The 19,569-nt window shown below is 42.8% G+C and overlaps 1 protein-coding gene across 10 annotated transcripts in view; it reads left to right on the top strand.

Moving 5' to 3' along the window:
* The window catches only part of SLC15A2 (solute carrier family 15 member 2), a 66,469-nt gene extending 46,907 nt beyond the window's left edge, over positions 1-19,562 (top strand). For all 10 annotated transcript variants that reach the window (XM_061370077.1, XM_061370074.1, XM_061370076.1 and 7 more), the window contains 11 exons: positions 2,230-2,262; positions 3,338-3,426; positions 4,923-5,004; positions 6,944-7,069; positions 7,744-7,908; positions 10,549-10,595; positions 12,373-12,483; positions 13,493-13,589; positions 16,015-16,161; positions 17,180-17,284; positions 18,137-19,562. In XM_061370077.1, the coding sequence (XP_061226061.1) occupies positions 2,230-2,262; positions 3,338-3,426; positions 4,923-5,004; positions 6,944-7,069; positions 7,744-7,908; positions 10,549-10,595; positions 12,373-12,483; positions 13,493-13,589; positions 16,015-16,161; positions 17,180-17,284; positions 18,137-18,313 (1,179 nt within the window). In that variant the 3' untranslated portion in view covers positions 18,314-19,562. The remainder of the gene's footprint in view (positions 1-2,229; positions 2,263-3,337; positions 3,427-4,922; positions 5,005-6,943; positions 7,070-7,743; positions 7,909-10,548; positions 10,596-12,372; positions 12,484-13,492; positions 13,590-16,014; positions 16,162-17,179; positions 17,285-18,136) is intronic.
* The last annotated feature ends 7 nt before the right edge of the window (positions 19,563-19,569 follow it).

Below are 19,569 nucleotides of genomic sequence, written 5' to 3'. Positions count from 1 at the left end.
AGTGCTGACCAACTGACGACTGGTTGCTCTGCGACCTTGAGTGGGTAAGGTTTACAGCCTGATACCCCCACTGAAGACAGAGATGTTGGGGAAAGTTCACACATTCCTTGTAAGGTGTAACTAGAGCTACTGTAGTTTTACATTTCTGCTCTGGCTTTCTTGGTGATACATTAAAATGTATCGTGTGCAGGAATCGTGTGTTGTATAGGGTAGAGATGTGGTGAGGATTAACTAGCATGCATAAAGTTCTTCAAAGATGTGAATGGTAAATGGTACAGGGTGCAATGGCAGATACATTTGGATCACATATCTGCCTGAACATGCCACTATATAGGGATGGTTTCCAGACATATAGGTTTTAACAGACCATTTATATCTTAGCTGTGGATGCTCACATCAGAATTTAGGATTGTAAATGCCCATTTTCAAATTGACTTAAAGCCCCAAATTTGAACCCTTCTATGTCACTCCTGTTAAAAATTGGGATCTCAGCGTGTGGTAGTCATAAAGCTTAATTAATTCAGATAGGCAGGAAAAGGACTACAACTTTGTATTTATCCACTACAGAAATACGAAGCAATGAAAATTTGTGCAGTCTTTGTGATGTGTATTTAAAAAACTTTCTCAGCTGTTTGCACACTTATATTTGGTGATCCATCAGCAGCAGATCTAAGGAGCTTCCACTCATTAAACTCTTCCTTGTGGAGAAGGACATATTCAGGGCTCTTTTGTCACACCACCTTGGGTAGATTTTTGGCTTGTAATTCAGTCTTATCCACCCTCCACTGGTGAGCTGTCCCAACTCATGGAGGTGAGAATTAACGGCAACATTGAGGTGATACCACGTTTTCTTGGAAAGATAGAATCATAGAATAGTTAGGGTTGGAAAGGACCTTAAGATCATCCAGTTCCAACCCCCTGCCACGGGCAGGGACACCTCACACTAACCCATGTCACCCAAGGCTATGTCCAACCTGGTCTTGAACACCGCCAGGGATGAAGCATTTACAACTTCCCTGGGCAACCCATTCCAGTGCCTCACCACCCTTACAGTAAAGAACTTCTTCCTTATATTCAATCTAAACTTCCCCCATTTAAGTTTTAACCCGTTATCCCTTGTCCTACCACTACAGTCTCTAAGGAAGAGTCCATCCCCAGCATCCTTGTAGGCCCCCTTCAGATACTGGAAGGCTGCTATGAGGTCTCCACGCAGCCTTCTCTTCTCCAGCCTGAACAGCCCCAACTTTCTCAGCCGATCTTCATATGGGAGGTGCTCCAGTCCCCTGATCATTCTCGTGGCCCTCCTCTGGACTTCTTCCAACAGCTCCATGTCCGTTTTATGTTGAGATCTTCAGTCTTTGACCAACTTTCAAATGGAAAAATGCCAATATTCATTTCCTTGGCTTTGGTGATCTCAAAAGAAATCTGGATAGATACTGTTTTCTTTCTTTTTCCCCTCTTCAAATTAATTTCAAATGAAGACCATTGCTTGGAGTTCATGCAAACACCAAACACTCCCTGGAGACAGCTCCTTAGTCCCTTTTGGGGACTGGGACCCTTCTGTCTACCCCTTTTGACCATGCCCAACTGAGGGGGCTGAGTGCAGTGATGAAAGGATGAGGCACTACTTATAGCCTTGAGGACTATATATATGGCTTAAACAAAGAAGTCACATTTGAACAAAGCCCATTAGGTACCCTTGGCAGATGGAGGGAGGAAAGAGGTGTTTGGGTAGCCCACTGTCTCAGGGATAGTCTTTTGTTACCATTGTGGGGTGCTCAGGAGAATCACCAAAAGAGCTTAGCGGGTCCTGAAGCTTGGGAGCACTCACTTGTAGGATTTGGGCTTTTCCCATTACAGAATCAGGCAGGGAGGAAAAGCTAAGATCAAATCCCAGGTTGGACATTAACATGCCTATTCATTCCCACTTGCCTAGTTCCCAGCACAGCCAGTCTGAAAGATGGGTCTTAGTAACTGTCACAGGCTGTGTCCTAGCTGCTATATATCAAGGACTGAGTATAAGCTTCCTTCTGCAAAATGATTCCCATCAAACACCGTGTCCTTAGAAGAGAAGTGTCAGGAGAACAATATTAGCTGCTAAAGCCAACATAAAGCATTTGAGGGAAAAGCCTTTGCTGCTGTGGGTCTCTACTGGACTGGTTGCTTGTTTGCCATATGCACTGTTTTATTATGGTGTTTATGAGTCACTTGCAATCTTTTTTGTTTCAGGGAATATATGTCCTTCAGCCTGACCAAATGCAGGTAAAATACTATAGGGTTGGAAATAACCCTTAGAAATATATTTTCCTTTTCTCTCTCATTTTTATTCTTCTCATGGGACCAGTGGCCTTTCTCTGCTCCTTTTGAAGGTAATAGCAGTGCTCCTGCTGACTGCTGTGGTGTGGACTCTGCCTTTATTGCTCACTGTTTTACAAGCTTAGTCTTGGGATCCAGAAGACTCCAAGGATGTCCTAACATCCTTGAGGTCGAATCTTGTAGAATAGTACAGAGGTGGGGAGATATTCCAACGTAGTATTTCTTGAACTAGTGCTGGCATATGGAGGATACAAACTATGTCTTTTTTTTAACATGCCCATGTGCTGGGATGAGTGTTGTACCTGAAATATGTTTCCTTCCTCCCTTTGTGGGGGGCAGATGAAAATGTGAAGGCTTCAAGATGGTGCCATGTTGTCACAGTTGATTACAGGTTTTACATTGAACAGCTCTGGAGAAATCCAAAGCTGTTTTGTTCCCTGAAATCTTCCTTTGAAACTGAAATAGCATTTTTCTCTGCTTGCTCTCCATCATTCTCTCTTTCCTTGCTCTGCCACTGCTGACTGGCAAACAAGCTCTGCCACTCTCAGGAGGAACTTAGTTCCTGGGGGATTACAAGACTCTGTGGAAGTGTGAGAAATTGCCAGTCTCACACAAAAGTACCTGTTCTTCCGGGATTTTGCTGAATTCCCAAGATGTTTCCATTATTGCTGATTTGCTGTAAGGTCCCACCAAAGCGCTGAAGGTCACCTGCTTCTATTGTCAGTGGATTTTGTACTCTTTAAAAACATAATGCTTTAGGTTCTCTCTTCAGGGAAACTGTGCCAGTGATGCTTGCTTACCTCTTGGAGGGGAGGATATGAATAAAATGTATTTGTGCTTGTGAAAACTAAATAGCAGAAGCTGTTGAAGTGTGAACTATGATTATATTTTAAAAGGAGGTTTTAAAGTGTTTGTTCGTGTTCTTTCTGTAATGGAATTATTTCTGGAGGACAGTGCTTTATTAGTTTAATTACTGAAAGTTGCTTTCTAGTCACTAAAATCCCATTCTTTTGTATTGCAGTTCTTAAATCCACTTCTTATTCTTGTCTTCATCCCAATTTTTGACCTTGGGCTCTATCCCCTGATAAACATGTGCAAATTTAATTTCACGTAAGTACTTTGGGATGATGCCGATGCCTCAGTGCTTTTTCTTTTGCAGGAACTGTGCAGAATAGCTTTTAAGGAGGAGAAACACAAATTTCCTTTCACCCTTCCCAGTATGTGCTTCTATTTCAGCTGCAAGAGGCAGCATCACCACCTTCCATAAGCCCTGGAAATTCCAGAGGGGAAAATTCAGTGATGCTGGATTCTACTCTGTACAGATTCTCCCTGAAAGCAATACAAATAGTCCCTCTTTAAGAGAGTCCTTCCCTCATCGTGTTCTTCACTTTATCTCCTACATCATCCCTAAATAGTCCCTTTCCTGAAAGGTGCCTGTGGGGCCAAGTTCACTGTTGTATGTGGGCTACATGTGGTGGTGTGAAAGTAGATTCCACACTAGGATCTGAACCAGTGAGTAGGTAAGACAATTTCCATATGGCCCAAGCATTGTTATCGATGTTATCCCTTGTCTATGTAAGCAAGAAGTGCAGTGTAATAGGAGCAGATCTCCAGGTTGGTTCTGAAACCCATTTTATGCAGTTTTGCTGATTTTACTTTAGAGTATCTGTAGTCTGTCTGTGTGGACTTGATAGCCTTTAGCGATGGAATTACGTTATGTGCACTCATGGCTTTACTTTGTCAGTGCAATTTGAGCTCCAGCACCACTTCTCAATGTGAACCACAGCATGGAAAGGGGTAATAAGTAAGATACGAGCTTATAAAGCATGTTCCTAATCCAAACTAAGATGCTGGATAGACAAAACCAGGAGACAGAATTTGTGTTCCTAATCTGGATTTCCAACAGCACAGTCAATCTGGAATGTGGGTTCAGACCTTTACAAAGATTGGAGACTGCTGAATCTAAAACTAGACTTGTTTCCAATCTCAGCAACTCAGTACTCAGTTTGGACCTGCCATTCTGGGCCTATTTTATTCTGCTTCATGTCACTGTCTCATGTAACTTTGGTAGAGTTACACTAGTTTTGCTCCAAGTTCAGAAGCAAGCTTTTTATTCTCTAGAAATGTAAATGTATTGGCAAAAGAAATAACCCAGAATGGTGCCACAGATGGTCAGAAACATTGATGACACAAACTATGCATTTTTCTCCTCCTGCTGCTAAATAGCATGCTACTCTTTTTTTTGCCTTTCCCAAAAGGGGCTTGAAGATAAGTAATTTCTAGTTCTCCGTCCAACATCACAGGTTAACATAAATCCCATGAGTTATTCCCACTAGGAGAGCTAGGAACAAGATAATATGAAAGTTGCAAGCAAAGAGCTTTTTTTAATGGCACACCAGTTTTAATTGGCTTCAGTGCTGGCCCCATACAGAAAAATAGAATAGTTTAAAGTTAAATGATTGCAATTTAACCAGCATGTCATCCCTGGTGCCACCTGTTGGACAGATTATTACTTGGTTTTGGCATTTTTGGCTCTGAGAAATAGTATTTTATATTTAAAATGACTTATTTTTTTGTTAATGGCACATCTTTCATTTGCTTCATAGACCAATTAGGAAAATGGCAACAGGTATGATCCTTGCAGGGATGGCGTTTGGACTTGCAGCTATTGTAGAAGTCAAAATAAATGTAAGTATAGCATAAGGGATTCCTCAAAATACTTTCTTTCCCTGGGATGTCTTTATTGATGCCTGTTAGATAATCCTTTTAACCATCCTGTTCCTTAATCATAATTTTTAATGTGTTCTTTACAATGAAGCATACTGATCCAGTTGCTAATGATAATTCTTACTTTGTCTACTTTTCCCTCTCTTTGTCTGTGTCTCTTTTGCTCTTTCTAGTCTTTGCAGTTTTGCTGTGCCGGTCATCTGTATTGGTCTATATTCTAGATTTCCATCATCAAAGTGCTTGACAGACATCTAGTTAATGCTAGTGATTAATTCCCAAAAGGTAGTCTGTTCTCTCTCCTATTTCTTACTGTAGCTTGCCTATACTTTACTGTTTGGGGTTTGTTGTGTGTGTGGTGGTTTTGCTTTTTTAATTTAATTACTTTCCTACTTTAGGGTGGGGGTGTTATGTTTTACAAGACAGACTTCATCTCCTGTGAGGCAGGTGGATGCAGTCATTTCTGTAGACACAGGCATCAGGGACTGCCAGGCATCCCCAGACAGGATGGCAGTAAATTTCTTGTAGATTGAATGCTAGCCCCTGCAGATTTGTACTGTTTGTTTCTGGCTCGTGACCAGCCTCGTGCAGACTTTGGCTAACCTTTGTCTCACAAAAGTTACTATAGGATTAATTTTTAAAGCTTCCATGTACACTTACAATGTTCTGTCAGTGTGGCTGGCACACAGCACTGGACTCTTAACATCCGCTGGTTGCTCAGGTGAATCCATTCCCAAGTCTCCTGCTGAAATGAGACTCTGGGTTCAGGGCTTCTTTCTGATCTCTTTACACGGGCAAAGGAATGCTGTCACTGCTACCACCAGCAGCTCTGGCCAAACACTTGAAAGTCTGCTCTGGCTGCCAGTGACTCCTCAGGCAGAGGCAAGGTGAATTAGAGGTTACCCTCTCCATGAGCATGGAATTTTTACCTGGAATGCCACTAAAAACTCTAGCAAAGAGGGGGATAGAGTGGCCCACCTTCACTTGGCTGTGGATAGTACAAGTGATAAGCCACAATAATGGAATTTTCTGACTCACTTTAACAGGCCTGTTAGTCCAGAGCAGCATGTGGGTATAGGGAAATCAGTGTCACCTTGTCTTTTATGCCACTACGTCTCCCCACTGAGTTCAGTTCAAACTGCCCTGCCTGCAATATTAAAATTATAGGATGAGGTAGAAAAAAATGAGTATCTCTGAAGTATTGCTGACAGGTACTTGCAAATAAAGTGGGGAAAAAAGGATTTAAAAAAAAATATGATTCATTTTAGATCTACAGGTAGTACAAGGCTGGTACTTATCAATGTATTCTTTCTAGGAAATGATGCCTGACAGAAAGAGATACCTCTGTGCTAGAGGCATTGTCTTCCCTTTCTCGGATAACAGGGAATCTATAGAGTCAGCTGTTAGAGAGCATGGTGTTAAGTGATGCAGAAGTACCGATTACAGACATGGAGCTGGACTGAGATTTTCAAAACCGCTTAGTTTCTGGCCTAATTCTTTTCCCAGTCACTGGCAGCAGTGGGAAATAATTATTCTGGTCACTGCTTTTGAAAGCTAAGCACAATTTTTCCATTCTGATATTGCAGTTGGTTAAATCCAGGCACTAGGGAGCTGTATAATGAAAGCAGTGACATTGTTCTACCTACCCAGCAGTTGTATAGCCCGTATGCTTAGTGGTGTGAAGAGCAGTTTTTGGGTGGAATGATAGGTTGGCTATTGAGCTACTGTAAGAAAACCTCCCTAAATAAGATTTATGTTCAGTTTTCTCTCAGTGGAACTTTTGATGAGGAAGAGATGGAAAAGTGTCATTACAGAGAGGAAGACTATTATGGCTAAAAATGAAGAGATATTAAAGTGCTAATAAAGCACATAGATGGCACTTAAAGCCTTTTACTTTAATTAGGAAACCGATATGCCTCGACTTGTCCCAGAAGAAAGTTTAATTCGGGTCCTGAATTTGGCAAAGAACCCTGTTCAAGTGACAATCCAAGACAAGGACTTATTTCAGCAGCCTGTGGAGGCTTTTCAGGTAAGCATATATGTGGGGCTAGAGGGCCTGACTTGTGTCCCATTGAAGAAAGGGTGGGCTTTTTTCCAGGATCCACAGATACTAGAGCTTGTTCTCCTTCATCACATTAGAAGTGCATGGGAATAACTTTAAAAATGGAGTCTATTATCTCCATTGATGAGACAGAAATGGAAAGTCTGAAGACATATTTCTATGGCAAAGAAGGAAATGGCTAACTAGATTCATGAGTAATTTGGAATAAAGGATAATTGTACTGAGATGAGCATGTAGAGACATTCAACTCAAATATTTCAGTGCTCAGACCAGGCATTAATGCTGGGATTGGGATGGCATGTGAAAAGTATTACCTCCAGAGTAGGAAAGAAATGGGAAGGCATTTAACTGGGCATGGGCACTGGGTTGTTTCCTATTTCAGCTTCAGATTACAGGTCAAACTAATTTGGGACTAAAGATGGGCAGTCTGTTAGTCATCAGACCATTGGCAATGGAAGGTACTCCAAGCTCTGGCTTGACTAGCTCAAAGCCTATATATCACCATAGGTCTTTTGCTGTAGAAAACAGCTCTGACCTCTCTTTAGAGAGTCCCTTGAAGAGAAGGTAGGGTTGCACTTGGTGGGAAGAGTCAGATCCTTTCTAATCTGAAGAAAGTGTAACCACGTCTGTTTTCTCTACAGAACCCAGCTGAGTACTCAAAATTAATATTGAATGGAGAACAACAGAGCCTTTGCTTCACCCTGCAATATCAAGGATTGTCTCTTCCTTTTAACTACACCATGAAGGAAAAATCAGTATACAGCTTAATTGTTTTTGAGGCAGAAGGAAACCTATCAAGCCGCTTAGTGAGTGTGGGAGTGAAGTGTAAATACAGTATTAATTCAGTGACTGCGATGATACAATGGTGTAATAGGCTCATTAATTCATTTGCTCAGTTGCAGTGTCTGTCTGATTGCTCTCAGATGCTCTGAACCTGACTTCGTAGCTAGCAGCGCTGGATCTGTACACATTTCTGCTGGTTGATTAATAGAGGTGTTATGGCATCTGAGAGTTTCTGGGCACACTTTAATCCAGTGAACGCTGCAGTGGGAGAGCAAAATCATGCCTGCTGGGCAGCAGAGCTTGAGAAAGCTGAGGAAACAGAGCTGGAGATTTCCCCCCAAAGATGGTTTTTTAAAGCAAAGATGTTAAAGAGGCTCTAGGGCTGGGCTGCAATAACAGCATCAGAGGAATGATTCCGGGTTTAGTTATTGCAAGTGTTTATTGAAAATGCACAGAAGGCCCACTTGTTTTGCTGAGCAGAATAAATGATGAAGCTCATTTCAAGCTCTGCAGCGGAGCCGGCTGTGTTTGGACGTTTGTGCATTGCTGCAACAATCAGAGAAGCATATGGAGTGTATAGGGCCAGATTCATGCATCTTTAAGTGTAGCTGTATCTTAAGAGGCTCTCTTGAAATGAATGGTATTATTGCACGTGTGGCAGGTGTGTAAATGCCAACAGAATCCATCCTTATGCTAAAATATCCATTCTCTTTGCAGTTTCTCAGCCTTGCAGGGTTGCCACACCAAACATTCAATACTGCATGGTAGAAATCACGTAACTGTTTTTTAAAATGAAAAGTTTTAGGGATTTATTTTTTCCTAACGTGGGGTTGGGTTTTGTTTTTTTTTTTCTTTTCTGCTTTATGGCTTAAAGCCTGGGGCTCATTACTGCACAATGTTATTTCCCTGTGACCCTAATGACTGTGTGCTGTTAGCTTAGGAAACGAATACTCATACAGTGATTTTCATACAGTCCTTAAGAAGTGAAAGCCTGTGACAGTCTGGAGCAAAGCAGTCTCCGAGTTTCAGTGTATCTCTGTGCTGCCCTAGCTATCTAGCCTGTGCTTAAATTAATGCCCACCCTGGAACAGGAAGGCTGACATGCACTGGGGAACAGCTGTGCTGTTGAGTGATGCAATTGACTTGTCATTCTCAGCTGTAGATAAGGGAAGTGTGGAAGACAGTATAGTAAATGATACTTGCTTTTCCAGCATTGCAATGCAACAAAGGCAATGCTAGAGTCACTGCTGTGTTGCAGGGCTTGCCCTTGAGTAGCCATGGCCCACGGCATCTTTCCTCACTGCTGGGTTTGGCCTCCTCACTCAGATAGGGGTGCATTCCTGGAAGGATCCAATCTGAAATTGTTTTCTTCTCCTTTACGGGCTGTTGAGCAGGCAGGAAATGAATTTGAGAGCTCTGGGGATCGTGGAGTAATAATTTGGCTGGCCTCTCTGCAACAAACTAGAGTTTTAATCCCCATGGGTCTTCCATAGAAGAAAATGATGATGTTGTTTATTATTTATTGCTTTGACTTTTATTTTTCACTGTGACTATTTGTTTATCTAGGGCATAAATTATCTGTGGGTCAGCGTATCGCACTGAAGCACAATAGGCATTTTTAGGTACACTGGAATTCTGGATCCTTGGTCTCAGAAGCCCATGGTTTAACATCACGAAGAATGTGTAGAGAAAGGGCTGGAAAATTCTGAGAGAAAGTCAGTTTCTGAAGGTAGATTCAGTCCCTTTTGGCCTGCCTAGGTTCCGTCTGTTGGCAGCAAAAACTGAAATTCCCATGCCAACTTAAGGGGACATGGCATGGCTGCGGATTTCTACCAACCAAGAGCCTTGCTCCGTATTCTTTTTGTATGACGTACAATCTTCAGGGCAGGGCTGTCTTTGCTGTCTTTTTTTTCAGCACTGCACCCCAAATAGGCTCTGCTCAAATGAGCGTAGATCATGTTAATTACTGAGCTGTGATCTCCAGGAGAGGCACTCTCAGTCCCCAGTGTGCTCAACCAGGTGGCCATTTCAGGGGTGTGTCTGCAGAGACAGCACAATCAAGCTCAGTGCATCTTGGTTTCTCTTGCTCTCTGCCTACACCGTACAACAGTTTAATGTCCTAAGCATTGAGGGTCAGGGAAAATGAGTGATACATGATGATCAGAGCAGTAACCTAATGGTTCTTCTTGGCCCTAGGCTTCTGTGAAGTCTGTAAGTATGCCAAAAATCAAGGTCTGAAAGTTAGGCAGTTGCAGGTTTTGCAGGAGTGAAGTACTCGTGCTTAATTGTAACTAATCATTGAAAGAAGCTCATGTGGATGATGATCTCTTGCTATCTTCAGATCAAGGCAAATACTTTTTTGGAGGGTGTTACATGACTCAGTACAAGGGGTGACTGGCTTAAACTCTGTAGCCTTTGTTATGCAGGAGATGAGGAAAAAAAGGCATGATCTCATTTTAAGCCCTTGGTGGAGCTGAAATTTTGCTGTCAGCTTCATGGTACCAGGAGTTATGTGGCCTGATGTAAAGCTTATGTGAGAGTGAGTCCGTTTCCATGGGTTTTGCAACACGTGTGTAACTCCACAGACACTAGTATTTTCTGCTACACATTGTTACAAGGCAGCAGTAATAAATTTGTTTGATTTTCGTTCTTTCCTTCTTTAGATTACAGACTTGGAAGCAAAGCCAGAAAATGGTTTGGCAGCTGTTAGGTAGGAATGGTTTTTTTTTTTTTTTTTTTTTTTTTAGGATTTGGAGGTGGTGGGATGAGGAAAACTGCTTTTGTCTAATGTAGACTGTAGGTAACATAACCCAGATGTTCTCAGGTTGGAATCTAGTCCGCTCTTCTCATGCAAGACTCAGGTGTCAGCTGCGGAGGCTTGACAGCGTGTCACCTCCCACAGTTGCCATGCAGAGCTGAGCATTATTGCTCCCTACTAGGCATTACTGCCTATGATAGTCTGAGCTGAGATGGCAACAGAAAAGATCTCCCTTGGAAGAATGGTTAACACATTTCACTGTCTTCCACCCTTTGGGAAAGAAGCAGCAATCTGGAAAGGAGCCATTGCCATTTGTCCTCTGCAAACTGGCTAACTCATGATGTTCACTTATGTCACCCAACTTCATGCACAAATGCCTACTAAATTTGATACAGCAACAATTTTATATCCTCATAAACAATTCAGCTGTGCATTAGTGTCTGCTTAAGCAGCAAGTTTACTGTCCTGATTTGAACTAGTCCATGAATAGGCCTGTGCTGTCATCTCACTGAAGTCGCAGTTGCCACATCACCAGACCTATGTGAGGTGCTGACATGCATAAGCTGCCTTATCTTAAAACCTGTGTTGATAGAGCATGAGAGCAGTATCTCTTCATAGCCCTGTGCTTGCAAAGGCTTCTACTGGCTAAGCACCGCCTTTGAGAACTGATTAATAACTGCAGTGGGGAATGTTTTATATTTTCCTGTGAACACTTTTGACAAAATCTCAAAACTTTCCCTTGAACAATTTGTGAAGAACTTTCGCTAAGAAACTATTTTTCCACTAGCAAGGTACTTTTGTTAAGCTTGACTATCTTCAGGGATTTCAGCCCCATTTTAAGAACTGAAAAGCAAGAGAACGTTCCCATGAAAGCTTTTTTTTTGGGTGCAAATACCATATTTTGCTACGAAACTCTTTCCCCTTGGTAGAAACTCCTTGAAAAATACACCAGCATGGTGTGCACACTCATCAGGACACACAACTTTATAATTTTCTGGTGTAGGCTGGGGCTCTGTCCTGTCAAACATCCACAGAGCAGTTGTCATAGAATTAGGTTGGAAGGGACCTCAAAGATCATCTGGTTCCAAGCCCCCTGCCATGGGCAGGGACACCTTCTGCTAGATCAGGTTGCTCAAAGCCATGTCCAATCTTGCATTGAACACTTCCGTGACCTATGCCATTGTCTCACCACCTTCACAGTAAAGAACTTCTTCCTAATCTAAATCTACCCTCTTTCAGTTTAAGGCTATCCCCCCTTGTCCTGTCACTACATGCCCTTTGTAAAAAGTCCCTCTCCAGCTTTCTGTAGACCCCCTTTAGGCACTGGAAGCTGCTGTAAGATCTCCCTGGAGCCTTCTCTTCTCTAGGCTGAAAAAACCCAGCTTTCTCATCCTGTCTCCATAGGAGTGGTGCTCCAGCCCACTGGGCTCCTCTAGACACACTTCAGTCTTTGAAGGTCCCTGAGAAGAGATTGCCTGGAAGTCCTAACCCAAAAGAAGTGAGGGTCAGTTTTCACAGGAGAGAATAAGAGGGTAACAGCAGAGAAAATTAATCTTATATTGAAAAACGGGGCAACGAATCAGACATATTTTGGTAACTTGCAGGAGAAGCTGTCATAACCTTATGAAATTACAGAATACTTTGGGAGAGAGAGTACACTTCTGAAGTGTCTGATATTATGCTTCTTCTGCCCTGTCTGACAACTCAATGAAATATGCTTTCTTTGCAGATTCATTAATGGTTTGAACCAAGATGTCAACCTCACCATCGACAGCAAATGGTTCATTGCTGTTCAGAGAAACTACAGTGCTTCTGAGTACTCGCTGCTAGAGAGGGACAAGTAAGTTTCCTTTGCTGAGCTGAAGGTCCTTCCTGAGGCCCTCCCATGGATACAGTGAGGCTTTTTTGGCATTTACCTGCAGGGGCAGATGTTTGTAAAAAACAGAATTATCAGTTCTGTGCAGCTCCAGGCAACTCCTATGGGTGCAGAAGCTTGTTTCTGATGTTTTGTGGGGGGCTGGAGGGAAGAGGCTGGCCATTCCTGTGCATTTGTCAGCAGAATAAGGTGGGCAGAGTAAAGTCCCCTCTGTCATTTGATGCCTCCTCTATTTTGGTGTTCTCACAGGCCCAACTGTTAGGGTATTCTCAGGGAAAGGCCAATTCATATTCCACACTACAAAGTCTTGGTATGTTGGCTGATAACATCAAGTAACATTACATGGCTTTGCAGGCTGGGCTTGTTAGACAGGGGCTCCATATGGCCTTGATTTGGCAGCATTGGAGTTGGCTCTTGCAGGGTATTACTGGTGTTTGCAATGTTTCAAAACAAGCTTCATGGCTTTTCTTTGCATCAGTTCCATCCAAAATATTTATTGCTGCAATTTAGTAGGATGAAGCAGCCATTGTGGCAATGTTGCTGAGCTTCTGTGCCATCTCACACATCCAAAACCAGAAGAACAAATCTGAAGGCTAATTTGCTCTATTGAAAGGAAACAAAGTGGCTTGTGGGTGTGTATCTCTGATTTCCTGAAGGCTGCCTGAGCCTGGCTAACCTGTCTGGCCCACAGCTCTTGAAGGAATGGCGAAGTTTGGAAGGAAAACAAACCTGCAGCAGGAAGCAGCAGAAACCATTTAAAACTGTTAGCAATAGCCACAAGTCACTACGTGAGCTCCACTTAGTGCCCAAGTGTTTCTGGAAGGAAAAATGACAAGAATTCTAGTGATTGTCTGACATAAACATTACTGCAGCTTTGCATCTTATATCCTCCCTGCTCCATTGTATGGGTATGTTTGATGCTCTTTGTCAGTGGGACTAACTGGGAAATACTGTACTTCATCCTTTTATTTAGATATAATAATGGAAAATGCATAACTGAAATGGGAGAGTTTCCCCTGGAGCTAGGGCTGCTTGACTTCGGCGCGTCATACACCATTGTGATAACTAACGTAAGTGTCCCTGTAATGGTAACAAGCTGCTTTTATTCTTATGCTGGTGACTCTCACTTGCTTTCTCGACCCTGCAAGACCTGGGCAGTAGCCATCTGAAGGCAGTCCATTATACAAGGGCTAGTGAATGTTTTCAGCACCTACATAAGCAAGGCAGATGGGTACTCATTCCACCCTACCCTGTGATCTTGTCAGATCTCATGGGTTAACAAGAAGTAAGATCTCTTCCTTGATAGACATCCTCCATGGAAAATCATGTGATCCATGGTTTGTGCTGGTCTCATGCCATCCATCCTTATTCAGTTAGCATTAATGTAGCGCACTGCAAAGAGCTATGACAGTCTACCAAGAGCTGACTCTGCTTGTGGTCTTTAAAACACTGTACCTGGCAGTAACTCACACCTGAAAAACTCTGCAGAAACAGTCTGAAATATCCTCACATTTACTGATCTAAAGGTGGACCTTCCGAGACTTGTGGATTACACATGGGGGGAAGAGGGATAAAGTGTTGAAGGAAGAGGTTGGTGAGATGGTGCATCTGTTTCTCCTCCTCTTCCTGTCTGTACAGCTCATTTGGAGCCTAGTGTAAAGTCAAGGCGTGGTTTTCTGAACAACCTAGCCCTAATGGGGCATGAGCACTTCTGTGGGGGTGGATTCCTTTCCAAGCTTGCCAGCCTCTTAGGCTCGCTGCTCCAACCCTGTTCCAGCTGGCAGGAGCCACAGAGATGAACGTGATCAGCTTAATTCCCATTTTAACCTTTCCACTGCATGCTCACACAGACAAACCAGGTCTGACAGGACACACTGCTAAGCTGCCCTCTGAGACTTTGAGTACTGTGTTGTGATGAGCAGAGCAAACTGCTGTCAGCTACTCCCTGGCAGTAACATCTCCCTGTTGGGCAATTAATGGGAGCTGTTCATGTCTGCAAAGTCCAAATACGCAGGGGGGAAGATAGAGCTGCAAGGCACCTGGCATTTTTTTTTTTTAACTTTAATTTCAGTAGCTGGAGTAGGATGCACAGTCCTGGAGGGAACAGGAAGATGCTGCCATCTGTGAGCACAGAGATTTAAATACATAAGCCACATACACAGTCAAACTGATGCTGGCCAGACCCTTCCTCCATGGCTGCAAACCTCTTTCGCCAGATGAGAGACTAAGAAGAGAAGTTGCATTAAGAACATTACACTAATAATATTACCCTAAAACCTCTGATAAATGCAACTGAGTCAGGGTCAGTTGAGGTAAATGTGTCCCACATCACTGTGGGCAAGAATTCCAGTTTGTGGACCCATCTACAAAAGTCCCTGTTGTAGCTGTGGCTGCTCTGGGGTGGCTCTGTGCCTTAGTCCTTCTGGACCCTGTGGTAGTCCTTTAATCTTTTTGACCCTCTGTTTTTCCATCTCTCTGCCTGTGGTTTCTTCCTTTTGTAGAGAGTGAGTTTGCTCCAGGTCAAGACATTTTTTTAATTATTGCCTTGATTTGTACCGAGCCCTGCTCTTCTGCCAGGAGTGCTATGTAGAAGAACTGGGAATGCAATATATTAGTCTGCTAATGTGGCTGACTGTGACGCTTAAATCACAGAGATTCTGCCTTCTACCCAGCCTTCCTCAGTGTGCTGTTATAGTATGGTGCTTGTGACATTTCTTTATGGGCTAAAGAGCAATGCACAGCTCTCCTCTCACCTCTTTTAGCCTGCTAAAAAACAGTGTCTTGATTTGCCTTCCTGCATTGTGATTAAGTGCATCTAGTAAATATCCCTTGTATTTTCCAAAGTACTCTCCTTAAATGTGGGGTTTTTTTGCCTGAAGTCATTTCAGCCTAGTGTTTTCTTGGCTACTAGTCAGACCTCTCTCTGCTTCTGAGCCTCTGTGTATCAGAGGCAATATTAATTACACCTGGGAAAGCAAACAAAAATAATTAGGAATACAGCTACCATAACTAATTGAATACATCTGGTACAGGGCAGTCTCTGCTACTCTTGATGTTCCTGAAGCGGATTTCTTTGGGTGTCACTGTTATCATAGCGGAGTTGTACAGTGCTAAAGAAATGGGAACAATGACCACATGGTTTCAATGAGTGTTTATCCTTTTGTCTTCTTCTGGCCTTGGGGACAGCAGTGGGCCACAGGTTTGGCACGAGTTCTCCCAACCCCACTACAGAAGACAACTTATTGGTTTGCAATAGCTTAGACAACTCTTGAATGTGTGGGAATGCTTCCATCCTGCCATCTGTGCAGTAGGAGTCATCCCATTTCTGACAGGCTTGAAAATGGCAGGTGTCAGACCCATAGTTTTGCTTCTAGGGCAGATATTTGCTTCCGTCTTTGCTTAAGATTTTGTTTTGGTAAATTTGCTGTTTCTGTCCAGGCTAAGAAGCATCTGATCTTTCAGCAGCTAATCAGTGTGCCTTTATTTTCATGCTAGGTTTCTGGAGGTGCTGTTAAGACATGGAAGTCAGAAGACATAAAGGCCAACAATGTCCATATGGCTTGGCAGTTACCACAATACTTATTAATATCTGCTGGGGAGGTGATGTTCTCCATTACAGGTCTGGCCTTCTCCTATTCTCAGGTACACCACTTAAAGATAAGGTGCTTACAATTAGACTTCAGGATTTATTCCTGCATCTCCTGTTGACTTGTAATATGTCCTTTGGCATGCCACTGACTCACTTAAGCAAAAAGTGAGTTTGTAACACAGCTTGCTGGGTGCCCTCAAACTAAATTAATTCCAACCCTAACTATTCTATGATTCTGTGATACTCTGAAAGATACCTCTTCTCAATTATACTCAGGACACTCCTTTTCTAGTGAAGCTGAGAACACAGAAAAGAACTGGATAGAAGCTTATTTTAATGTGAAAGGTCTGAATAGTGTAATACCATTTTTTTCTCCCAGTGAAATATTTTGTAGTATGTATTTTCCAGTGATAAAAAGTCAAAAGTATCTCAAGGACTATAGGGTGGCACTGGGCTTTGGAATCTGCTTTAAATGGAGAGAGCGAAAGGGTCTAAGCTTACATGAGTCTAAAAAACAGAGCAAGGGGTAGCAAGTGTGCAAGGGATGATTTGATTGTTGTCTAGGAAGAAGGTTTATGAGGAGAGGATGGAGACATTACAAGATCAAAAAGCTGAAGCTACTCAAATTTATCTCTGGAGTAAATTGCAGATATTCATTAACAGTGAGACAACTTGTAATGGGATGTAGAAGCTTTGTCATCGCAGGAAGTTCAACATCAGGATCCAGTTCCAAAGGTGTACAGCCACATGGCATTAGACTACAACCTGCAGGTGGTGTTGTGTGGTTCCCTGGACTTTTCGATTGTATGATTTCAGATGATGCAAACTGGGGATGATGAGGATCCAGCTCTGCAAAAGCAGCATCTCCTCCTTCTTCACGTGTCCTCCTGGAGGACGTGTTTTGAGAGTTTCTTGTATGAAGCTGTTGAGGTTAACCACTCTGCACAGAGAAAATTTCCCCCATCTCGTAGACTGAGCCCAGTGACACCCACACTGGGCAGGACATCACAGAGTGAACCAGGGCAGAAGGGCATAGTGTGATATCCACTGATCAGACCCTTCTCTTTTCAGTCTCCAGCCAGCATGAAGTCGGTGCTGCAGGCAGGCTGGCTGCTCACAGTGGCTGTTGGGAATACCTTTGTGCTCGTTGTTGCCCAAGCTGCACCAATGGCACAGGTATGGTTTGGCTCTCAAAACAGAGGTAATGCTTTTAAACAGGCTGCTGGATGTCCATGTCCTGGAGGCACAGCTTTCCTGCACAGCTCCAGGCTCCTGCAGCCTAGTGATGGCAGACTGCACTGAGGTCTCCCAGCCAGGGCCCTGTATTGCCCTCAGCAGAGTTGCCCTCTGGAGCTGTGGCCCTCCCTAAGCCTCCCAGTGGCATTAAATAATAGTGACCTGCACTGCTGCAATAACATTGATGGAGCTCAGCTCTGCGCAGGCAGGCCACCTGTGGCCCTGAAGCCTGTATATGTTGCCAGCCACAGATTTCAGTTGCTTACCAAAAGCAGCTTGCCTTCACCCAGGTAGCCCAGTGGGCTGTCAACCTCCTCAAGTGTCTAGCTTGGTAATCCCTCAGAGCCAGCTGCCTATGGCACCCTTGAGATGATGGGGAAGTTGTGGTACAGAGGTTGTTAAATTGTGGCTATCAGACTTCTGGAATGGTGCCATGAAGGTGTGAACTTGGGCTTGTTTCTGGCTAACATGAAATTGCCTCCTCCAAAGGAATCTTGTGGGCAAAAAGCCCAGACAGGTATGTTGCAGTCAGGATGGATTTCTAAGAAAAGATTTAATGAAACTGGCCCAATCAAACAGGTTTATTTCAAGGTATGTCACATATTCATAATCCAATTATGTGTACATGGGTTTACCAGAAAACAGGATGAGAAAATTTCTATCCTGTAAACAATTTTGGAAACTAAAAAGAAATTTTCAGCCAGCTCTTTAAAAAGCACTTGGAAGTGCAGAGATGTCCTCTGGACTGAGAGTCTGGGGTCTCCTGACCTGCTGTTCTTTTTTCTTTCCTAGTGGGCTGAATTTGTCTTGTTCACTGTTCTCCTCTTTGCTGTGTGCATTATTTTCTCCATCATGGGATATTTCTATGTCAGTGTGGATCCAGAGGACCTAGAAGAAAAGGAAGAGAAGAGAGAGACCCCAAGCAGAGGAAACATGATTAGTCTCGTTACTCAGAAAACAAAGCTCTAACACATGATGGGTTGGGATTTTTTTTTTAATCAGAAGATGGGAAGGTAAAGGGTGGGGAAAATGTTCTTTTATTTTATAGCATTGCAGTCTTTATTACTCAAAATGTAGCCATCTTCTAAATGGGACAAAATAGCCCTTTATAAAAACAGTGGGGGGTCCTAAAATCAGGGCGAAACTCGCTGGGAAAGCTCCTCTGATATTAAAAGCCCTCAAGTAAATACAGTGTAATTTAAAACCTGTCTATTTTTTAAAGTATAGGATGCTTTCCTATGATTTGGTTTTAAACATATATTTAGGGCAGCAGGGAGGAAGGGTGGAAGGAATGCCATATGACAGCAAAATTTAGAGATGTTGGGAGAAAAGAATGAAAACTCATTACAGGAATTGGGGAGGAATAGACGTTACTGACAGGAAAATTTTTAATGCTGTCACCGAGGACTGGAAGTGTTACAGTTCCAAAGAATTTTATCATGTAACTCTCCTTATGAGTGTTTCACCCCATTATTGCATATTACGAGTGGTCCTGATTTATGACTTTCACCTCCAGGCTCAGTAGTAATAACAGGGAATTAAATTCTGCAGGCTAAAATATTCCCCAAGCACTACTGAAGAAGATGTGTATGCCACCATCTGTCTGATACTGATTTTTTTCCTAGGAAGTTTAGCAACTGGTGGTTTCTTTGTATATATGTGATTAGAGAATTGGTTTACACTTTGTTATTTCAGAAATCCAGGCAGTTACTTGCCATCTTCCCATATATTAAGTCTTTATTGGACATTTCCTTTTACAGCACTTGCCACTGCAAGTTAGGATGAGGCTGATTTCTTATCTCATCCTTCAGTTATTCCCTATCGAGAGACACATTGTGGCAGTGTCTATAAAATTCCAGGCATCCTGCAGAGAGTTAAACAAGGATGCACTTTATCATCTTTTCAGTCTACAAGAGAAGACCATAGGAGATTTTTCTTCTTCCTCCCTGTTTTTGTGTCTCTCTACTAAACTATGGATATAGCTATTTTATCAGAAGTGTGGTATGTCTGATTTTCCTGGGTTGTGTGAATCTGTGATTTCACAATCTGCATAGAAGTAATTCAGCCATTGCTGATCTAGTAAAACTCTTGAGACAGTCTCTGCCTTCGTCTGGCCTCCAAGGCTGCAGTTGTAACAGGTATGTCCTAATTTACAAGAAGTTGTCAGTAGGATCTTCAGGTTCACAGAGAATAGATACTAAATGATGCTTTCCTTTTCTATCTTG

This window comes from Neopsephotus bourkii, unplaced genomic scaffold (assembly GCF_033783945.1).
Source record: "Neopsephotus bourkii isolate Nb327-2 ecotype Australia unplaced genomic scaffold, CSIRO-AGI_Nbou_v1 NB_1526, whole genome shotgun sequence".
Classification (NCBI taxonomy): domain Eukaryota; kingdom Metazoa; phylum Chordata; class Aves; order Psittaciformes; family Psittacidae; genus Neopsephotus; species Neopsephotus bourkii.
Note: the sequence above shows the minus strand (reverse complement) of the source record. Positions and strands in the feature narration are given on the sequence as shown.